Below are 10117 nucleotides of genomic sequence, written 5' to 3'. Positions count from 1 at the left end.
GATTGTTGTCACAATCAATCGGCAGATTGTTGCAAGCTACTGTGTCTCCCCAGTGGGGAACAAATAAGAAATGTCCAAATAATGTTGTGTAAATGAACATTTATGCTTACAAATGCAAAACAAATAGGGCTGCTGCTAGATCTAAGAAATCTGAATTAACAATTTAAGTTTTAAATAATTAAAAGCAACAACTCTGAATTTAAAAAAACCCTTAGTCTAAAAACGAAGAATAGAAGCATCCTCTTCTCCTGTGTGTGATCAAAGGCATCTGCTGTAGGTCGTTTTATAAGCACTTTTATTACTTTATTTTCAAAAGCTGAACTGCTAAAATCAACACACATCAATATATAAAAAGTTTAACCACAAGATATTGTCGAAGGCTTTCACGGTCAGAGTTCATCGGTTCTTGTAGGTTATCCGGGCTGTGTAACCGTGGTCTTGGTATTTTCTTTCCTGACGTTTCGCCAGCAGCTGTGGCAGGCATCTTCAGAGGAGCAACACTGAAGGCCACAAGGTTGTAACCACAAGGTTGTAAAAGTTGTGTTAATTTTTGTGAAAATTCACATTGCCTGCTTGGCCGATTAACCAGCTTTATCAGCCGGCAAACTTGCAAAGTTTAAAACGCAGGACTAAAAGAGCAGTCGGCACCGCTCCTTCTCACGTGTGCCAGGTGGGGAGAGCGTCCCGCATCCTAAAGGGATAACTTCCACGTTCCTACCTTCGACCTCCCATCTTCCCCCCTCCCCCCCCTTAGCTCTAACTACCACCTCTTCCTTCTCCTCCTCCAGGTAAGCGGAGGCGGCCGATTGGACAGGGCCGCCGTCCCTCCTGGGCCCGCAGCCAATCAGGCTCGGGCGAACGGAGGCCGGGCGTCCAATAGGCGCGCGGCCTGACGCCCCTCGCCCGCCACCGACGGGGTGGCGGAGCCCGCAGAGGGCCATTCGGAGGGAGGGCGGCGGAGGAGCAGGAGGGGTCGTCGGCGGAAGCGGCGCTGCAGGTGCGGACGCGCCTCCTCCCCCCTCAGTGAGCCGCCAGGCAGAAGCGTCCCCTCCGTCCCCCCCGCCCCGATCGGCAGCTGGCGTCGTATGGACGATGTAAGCCGCGGCGAGCTGAGCTGCCGGCGCGGGCAGCGATGGCCCCGGCCCGGCGCTAACCGCGGCGCGGGGAACGCTCGGCGGCTCGGCCCCGTCCCCTCGCCGCCGCCGCCGCCATGTCCGGCTCCTCCTCGCAGACCCCTCCTCACCACCAGCCCCCGCAGAGGATGCGCCGCGGCGCCACCGCGTCCCCCACCGGCGCCGGAGCCCCCGTCGGGAGCAACGGCGGCGTAGGGAGCGGCAGCGCCCCCAGCGGCGGCGCCGGGCCTAGCCGCCTCCTCCAGCCCATCCGCGCCACCGTCCCTTTCCAGCTCCTGAGGGGCGGCCCGCACAGCCCGACCCGCTCGGCCTCCGCCTCGGTGGGCAGCAACACCGGCCGGGGGGGCGGCGGCGGCGGCAGCCCGCCCCCCGCCAGCCCCACCCCGCCCCTGGGGGCCGCCGCGGCCGCCGCCTCCCCGGAGCCGGGGCGGGGGAAGGGCAGGCCGAGGCGCTCGCCCGACAGCAACGGCCGGCGGAGGAGCACCTCGCCTGAGAGGAGGAGCCCCAGCTCGCCCGTGTATAGAGGTAATGGCGCGCCGGGGACCCGTCCGCGCCTCCCCCCCCCCCATATGCCTGTGGGGACTTCGGGTGCGAGGAGGGGTTCGGGGCCGCCGCAGCCCTGTTGCGGGAAGGGGCTCCCCAAAACCGACCTCAAGGCCCAAGGCCTCTGGGGACAGGCAGAGGTCCCGGGAGAGCGGCCGTTGGCCGTAGGGCGGCTGACCGCGCCTGCGCGGGCCTGCTCGGAAGTCAGCGCCCCAGTTCCAGGGGGCGCGGGCTGGCAACCTTGGATCCCCCTTAGTAGAAAAGGGCAGGAGCCCAGTAGCACCTTAAAGACTAACAAGAATATTTTCTGGCAGGGTATGGGCTTTCGAGATCTGAAGAAGTCAAAAAGGGCAAGAGTCCAGTAGCACCTTAAAGACTAACAAGAATATTTTCTGGTAGGGGACTCTTGCCCTTTTTGACTACTGCAAACAGACTAACACGGCTACCCACTGTGAGAGATCTGAAGAAGTGAGCTGTGGCTCGCGAAAGCTCATCCCCTGCCAGAAAATATTCTTGTTCGTCTTTAAGGTGCTGCTGGGCTCTTGCACATAAACACTCCCAAGACACACAAGAACATAAAACACTCCAAAACACTCTGAATAAGATAATTCACAGTGGGTCGCCGTGTTAGTCTGTCTGCAGTAGTAGAAAAGGGCAAGAGTCCAGGAGCACCTTAAAGACTAACAAAAAAATATTTTCTGGCAGGGGATGAGCTTTCGTGAGCCGCAGCTCACTCCTTCAGATATAGCTAGAATGTGAATCCATCTGTCTTTAAACAGAGGTGAGTGAATTCAGACAAGCATTTGTATGTAAATGTTAACAGTATGTACATGTGAATAGCAGGCGTGATGGGATTAGGTGTGGTATGCAGAAGAGTCCGTGATGTCCAGGGGAGAGATGGGTATGGAGAAATCAGCATTGGTAATGAGCCATGAATGCAAGGTCTTTATTCAGCCCAGGTAAATGCATTGACTTTAGTTTGAATATCAAACTATTTTCGTGAGCTGTGGCTCACTAAAGCTCATACCCTACCAGAAAATATTTTTGTTAATCTTTAAGGTGCTACTGGACTCTTGCTCTTTTCTACTACTGCAGACAGACTAACATGGCTACCCACACAGAGGTGGTTTTGCCAGTGCCTTCCTCTGCACAGCAACCCTGGGCTTCCTCGGTGGTCTCCCCTCCAAATACTAACCAGGGCTGACCCTGCTTCGCTTCTGAGATCTCACCAGATCAGGCTAGCCTGGGCCTTCCAGGTCAGGGCTGGATCCCCCTTAGATGCCCTGTTATACCCCTTCGCTCATTCTTCAGCAGTTTTTGCAGCGGGGAGGGGGGGGAAGGTAAAAACTTTCTTGCCCTGCAGCCAGTCTCTGTGGCTGGAGTGAGGGTCGTAATCTGTGAGAATGGGGGGGGGGGGGACTTAAACTTGGATTAACGGTTGCAGAGTGCGAGGGTGTGATCGTGAGCATGCTGATAAAAGGTTTTGCCTTATATTCTCTCAAAGCAGGGTCCTACATCTTAATGTTTGTTTTTTCCCCCCATGCACTAAGTACTCTTTTGTCAATAACAGAGCGGCTTGCAGCCCCACATCCCGTAGAACTATCTTCACTTCTGTATAGATTTTTTATCTTTTTTCGTGATTTATTTTGCATTAAACTTTAGAACCTTCTTGAAAAGACAGCCTTAAATAATAGACTCTTAAGTCCTACGATGTCTGCCCTTAGGAACGCCAACACGCAGAGATGTATGTGTTCTCCCAGACCATATGATGCTTCCCGGTAGATAACAACTTGAGATAACAAGTGTCTATAGAAATGCCCTTGTACTCTCCTATTTGCACAATGGGAAGGGATAAAAAATGGTTTAAGCAAGTGCATACTGCCCAAGCATTGGTTCTAATGCTAATGTTCTCAGTATGGCCTAATACAAACACAGCTACTGGTAATGTTGATCAAACTAAGATGCACAAACCATTTAACATGTAGGGCCATGCTCCATAAAACCTAAAAAACCCTCTCCTTCTTAAGCACAGCCATTTTTTAGAGCTAAAAGTAAACCTTTGATTTTTTTTCTGTAATTTTTTTGCTAAATTCTGTGACAATACCAGGAGGCGCTTAAAATTTTTTTCAAAATCCCCAGAATACATCCTGAAAAGGGTAAAGTTCACAGGAACTGCATTTTTATTTTAGCGAATATCTTGCATTTTAGTTGTTCACTCCCCCTTCTTTCTCAATTCAGCAGTTTTATGAAGCAAACTAAACACACCACATCTTGTAGCTTTCGGGAATCCTGCACCTTTCAACTCTTCTACTTCTTCAGTCTTGCTAAGCTTCAGATGCAAATTGTATGCTCCTTTCGATTTAGTATTAAAGACAATGCTTACCTTTAAATCCTTGCAGTTGGTTGAGTAGGTACGGTAATTGGAATAGCACAGAACTGTTTATATTCCTCCAAAACACTGCTTCAAGTGCATGAAACTAACAAATGTTTACTGCAAAAAAAATTATTCCTTGCATTCCAAAGAATGCAACAGGCCTGTGATTTTGATTTTTTTAAAATCTTGGCGATTTTAATGAAAATGGCTTTTAATTTTATCCATCTTGTATATAATGAAGTTTAATCCATGTTTTTAGGCCTAGAAAATGATTTACCTTGTAAATGTTAATGTGTATCTGCCCATAATCCTGACTGGGCTGTTCAGAAGTTAGACAAAAAGTAGATTTTCTCTTTGTTTTTAAACAAAGTATTCAGTTGTCCATTCATACCAATTTTGTAGTATAATTTGCATGTCAAACCACCAACAAGAGGGGATGTATTTAGGGAAAATACAGTATAACTTTAGAATGTGTAACTTTTCCGTTCAAAACATCCTAGAAGAATATTAACTCTTTTAAAAAGATATGTCATCTGTTGCCTTTTTGTATTATTCAACACCTTAAATTAGGACTGAATGACTGCATTAAATTTGTTCTGTCTGCTTTAGGCTGTTGTAGCAGTTATTGAACTTGATTGCAGTTATGAGATGCTGCACAAAAAATTCTATGAATCAACTGCCAAGAATTATTACCCCCTCTTCTTAGTCAAGCAAGATTTATTAGAAAGTGGGCCTCACCCTGACAATCTGGTACAAATGAAAATAAAATGATTTCTGTTATACTCAATAACTCCCTTTTTACAGAAATATTCATCACACAACAAACTAATAGTATCATTTACTTGTCCAAGTAGGAAAAGAAAAACCTTAGAAACCTGAGCCTCGTGGACCATCTTTCACTCCGCATGACCCATTCAGTTCTGGCTTGATATTGTGTTTGCCCAATGTTGTAAAATTGAAAGGTTAGCCTACATTATGGGGTATCTGCAGAGAACCCAGAGTGGCACTTTGAAAACTTCCTGTGTAAGAGACGATAAATCTGGCTTCAATTTCTAATTGCTTTAATAACTTTGAGTGTGTGATTATTTTAACAGCAGCCAAAGGCATGGTATTCATGTTTGTCATGTTTCAGAACATTTTGATTTTATGTCACACTTAAAAGTGTGATTTTGGCTTCCTGTTTGCATTAGTGTTTTTACTGCATGCCTTTGACTATACTAGTGAAGTGTTTTATTCAGCCAGTGCTGGAGACGCTGTACGATTTGGACATGCTTATTTATCTAAAATGTTAGGTATGTCTTACATCTTTCTGAGCAATCTCACTTGAACAGCTCTGGTGGTTAGCGAGCTGCCAGAGGATCTTAAAGGAAATCTGCATGATTGCTATGGATTTGAAGCGTCTACAGGTCCAGGCAGCTGCCACTGCAGACGCTGACATCACTACTGCATGAATGAAAACAGCTTCCTCAGTGCTTGTGCGTGTGTTTTCCCCCCATTATCCTTTCCCCCCTCTTGTATGTTAACGATACCCTAAAATGTTTGTTTTAAGACAGATACTTGTTCTGATTTCAAATGCCACCAAGTCGGGAAAGCTTCATGTTTTAAATTTATAGGACAGCTTTCCCCCCCCTCTTTCAGATACTGCTACATGTTCCTTTATAAATGCTATATGTTTATGAAATCCAGCCAACTTCCTTTTAAAAGGCAGTAGCCATTGCATATTATGCTTTAGCATGCATATTTTACAAGCAGATTTTGAACATTACAGGGTATTTAATACTACAGTTCTGCCTTTTCCAATTTTTAACTGTTAACTTGCAGTATATATCTTTGAAGATAAACATGCATACTTTATTAATGAAAGCTTGGCTTTGAGAAATACACATGTGAGTAAGCCCAGAACAGAAAGCTATATAAGAGATGGGCGTGACTTATGTTTTGGGAAATTGTGTGCTACTGCATTCACATTCTGGTTGACAAAATGTTGTTGCTTTTCATTGGGAGACATACAGACTGTTCCTAAGAGCGTTGCGCTTTCTTTGTAACAAAAAAAGTACTGAATCTTGTAAGTTCACATATCCATCCATGTGTTTTTTTTTTCCAGTTTTGTATGATAATATATCCAAATCTAGAAAAAAGTTGTAAAAATGCTTTATGCCTTAAATCTCCTTCACAAGTTTGCTTGTGCCAAGATGAGGATACATTCATTATATAAAATAACATTAAAATGTAGTGATCTGCATTTAATTGGGACGTGGGGGTGCTGCTGCCTGTCATTTATAATAGATGAGGATGCATTGTTTTCTTATGGGCTATTGATAAGGAAAGAACTCTTACCAAGGTTTCACCTAACAAGATGGGTGGCATCTTAGAATATTCTCTGCAGCCTAGAATTTCTTCCTTGTGCACTCCCTCTTTCCTCCCTCCCCTTTGCTCATTGAGCACTCTACCTGGAATTTGACAGACATGATATATTTTCTTTAATGTGAAAAGCAGTTGACCAATGCAGAAAATCATGAGTGTGTGAGAAAATTTTTCATCTTTATTAGTTTCCTAGTTAGCTTTTTTTTCTTATTAGTGGGTCATGAGTGCTAGTTTTGGAGTACTTGATGAAAGGGTACCGTAGACTTTTTGGTATCTCATTTCACATATGATAGTGTCTGTGTGTTTACCCAGACCCTGAGTAGAAAAATGTTGTGAGAGGAAATCTCTGAGATGGCCTTTGGGGATGCTCTGTGTACTTTGCTGAAAGCTAGTTTTGTCCCTATGCAGTAAGCAGTTGTTTCAGAATAAGATTAGATGGGTTGGCTCCCACAGAGGGTTTCCACAGACTGAAGGGATTTCCACCCTTAGAACATGCCTTTTTTTTTTACCTCCTTCTGTGGCCCCAAATGCTGCTCCTGAAGGACTCTCAGGAACAGCATTGGGGGGGCTTGAATGTCTGCACTGGGGGCGGGGGGCGTGGAATTGGTGAAAATGTTCCCTCCACCTGTCCTTGGAAATCCTCTGTTGGGTCCGAGCTAGGATTCTTCCTAGCTCAGTTTTGCAAATCCCCAAATGTAACTAGGCCATAGAACGTCTTCAATTTGTGCCTACAGTCTTAGATAAGTTTGGTCTTTGGTGGTGCCGGGGGACTGCTACCTAAAAGGGGGGGGAAAGCCCCATGATATATAGAGAAATTTGGTTCTCAGTTAATAATTTGTGGCACAGTGATGTTCTGAGAAGAGGGCAGAAACTCTTAACTTCTTTCTAAAAATTTTGCTGCTTGACTTACGTTACTGGGAGCCTAAAGGCTGCACTAGAAACATTTGTCATGAACTCAGATCTTCTTATGCTACTGTCAGGATTAGAACCTAGGAAGACATGAGTGATTCCAAAGGCTAATGGCATACTGTGTGATGGTTGCAACATGACCTCCACCATTTAATTTAACATAATTAAGACTTAAAATAGATTTTGTAGACCTTGTAAAATCAAATATTTAACATTATGTTCTCAAACTGTGAACTTTGATCCACTCATGACTTTTTTTTGAAGAAGACTCTTATTGAATACCATAGATGTGCTACACACCGGTCCATTGTTTCTTTAAAAAGGGATCTTTTTATTATGCTTTATGCACAAGTTGTACTGGCAGTAGAAAGGAAAATGATATTGGTAGCGGCACTTACCTTTATTGACCATATGTTTATGGAGGAGTGAAAAAAAGCTCTTACTCTTTCCAGCACACAATGATAGGACTAACAATAATAGTCTACTACAGAAGCCAGTCGAAGTGCCTGGCAGTAGACAATCCTGCAGGAGTTCACAACAGAGGTGATCGCAAATTATTGGTATGTAGCTATGTAGCTGGTTCTGTAGCCAGGATGCTAACTACTTTCTTGTCTCCCCACCTCCCCAGGCCTTCACATTTCTAGTCTTGTGTATTGTGAGGAATGTGTGGGAGGGACTGCTGCAATACCATCTTAAGTAGAGTTTCCTTATTTCAGGACTTAGCGGGGTGTAACTCTGCTTAGGATGGCACTTAAGTTAAAATATTTCCATTTGGCCTACTTAGTTGATTTGATGATAAACTTGTTGCTGATATTTATGCTAAAAATGAGTTTCTGCATGATTGTCTATTTTTAAGTCCAAATATGTTTTTGTTTATCATGTTGTTATTGGTTTGTATAGTCATTTTTTTCTTTTATGGCAGACGATAGACTGTGCATGGGCTGACATAGCTTCAGCTGTTAGCACTCTGTAGACTTGTAATGTATATCTGAGTGAAGATGAAAATATTTATGTGGTGGCGTAAAGTGCCATCCAGCCACAGCTGACTTATGGCGACCCCATAGGGTTTTCCAGGCAAGAGACGTTTGAGAGTGGTTTACCATTGCCTGCCTCCATGCGGGCTGAGAGAGTTCTGAGAGAACTGTGATTGGCCCAAGGTCACCCTGCAGGCTTCATATGGAAGAGTGGGGAATCAAACCCAGCTCTCCAGATTAGTCCGCTGCTCTTAAAACAACAGCACTGTTTTGTGTTACTTTGTGTTAACTGTTCATAAAGCTACGTAGTATAGTTTATGTACCTTAAAGTGGTAAATTTTAGATGTAAGGTCTTTGCTGCCTAACTTGCATCTTGACAGATTTAGTTTGGATCTAGGATCCAGTCCAAAAACTTAGGAGCCAAACACATTTCCCAGCCTTCATGTTTAGTATTTGGATGAGAGGCAAGGGAGACCAGGATTGCAACATAGAGGAAGGCAATGGCAAACCACCTCTGCTTCCCTTGAAATCCCCGCCATAGGTCAGTTGTGACTTGATGGCACTTAATATTTTTATTGGAGTCTTTGTATTTTAATCACCATATTTTCTAATTATTGCTTCCACAAAACTGAATCATAACCTGTTTTTATGGTTTCTTGTAATTTAATGCTAAAAAAAGTGTTTATAAATATAGCAGTAGCCCTAGTTTTCATCACTGCAGCAAAAAGCTAACCTTTATTCCGGGTATAAAACACATTTTAGAAGAACTGCAGAAATGGAAATAAAAATCAAGTAGGATGCCTTGGGGCTAACTTAGAAACATGCCCAATGGCCTGTTAGTTTCTCAATAAAGCTGTTCTCAAGATAAATATATCTTCAGAGCTCCTTCCTCTAAGGTGCATTAATGCAATATGAAGGTTGCATTATGCATCTTCACAACATGAATAGATGTCCCGTCTCTAAAAAATAGTGTTGGGGTGAATCTTTCTGAGGCTAGCAGAGTCCCTTTCTGATTATGGTATGGGAGTGTGAAGGCAGAACAGTATTTGGAAGCAACAGCAGCCAAACTAAAAAACATTAGTTTGCATTTGAAAATACTAAAGTACTGTGATGAAATTCCTGTGTACCTTGGTGCCTGGGATTTGCCAAGCCTTGGCAATAACTGCAGTATTTCCCCAAATGTCACGCTTACTGTATGTGCTCTGTAAATTACTAGTTTTTAAATATAAGTGGTTCTAAATGAAAATTTGTGGGGTTATATCATAGTTTAGCAAACTGCACTTTAAACAATTAAGCCAGACTATTTTTATTATTCTAGAAGTATAAATGTTCTTGAGTATGATATGGTTTGGGCTGTAACCCAAGCATTCATTAGCAGTCATGGGGTCATTTCATTCTGTTTCTACCAATAGTTACTCAATAGTTTTAATCTTTCCTAGTTTCGTTTGCTGTGTTTAAAAGGTACTAGTGCAGGTTACACAACCCCACTATACTTGTCTGAAAAAGTCTCTTGTTTGTTTCAGTAATACACAGGGAACATGACTTCAAAAGTGAACACCAAATTTGGAAACTTGCTTAAGTCTATTACTTTGACATTCCAACTAAAGATAGAAAACATGTCAGTACACCCAGTTCTCTCCCCATATATGCTATAGGTTTAGAGGTCATATACAACTAATAGAAAAGATGATGTAGGTAATAATGGAGATTGCTTTGCTCTGAACATCAAAGAAGGCATGGAGTCAGTATATCAACAATCAAATATGATTTTACTGAACAATCACTAGAGGAAGAAGGTCTCAAACTGTTCATTTTTATTT

General features: G+C 43.7%; 1 protein-coding gene across 1 annotated transcript in view; it reads left to right on the top strand.

Moving 5' to 3' along the window:
* Positions 1–1204: 1204 nt before the first annotated feature.
* The window catches only part of GLCCI1 (glucocorticoid induced 1), a 48562-nt gene continuing 39649 nt past the window's right edge, over positions 1205–10117 (top strand). The window contains exon 1 of the mRNA XM_056857821.1: positions 1205–1658. Coding sequence (XP_056713799.1) covers positions 1211–1658 — 448 coding nt within the window. The 5' untranslated portion in view covers positions 1205–1210. The remainder of the gene's footprint in view (positions 1659–10117) is intronic.

Source organism: Euleptes europaea, chromosome 11 (assembly GCF_029931775.1).
Source record: "Euleptes europaea isolate rEulEur1 chromosome 11, rEulEur1.hap1, whole genome shotgun sequence".
NCBI lineage: Eukaryota > Metazoa > Chordata > Lepidosauria > Squamata > Sphaerodactylidae > Euleptes > Euleptes europaea.
This window is presented reverse-complemented; position numbering and strand designations above follow the sequence as displayed.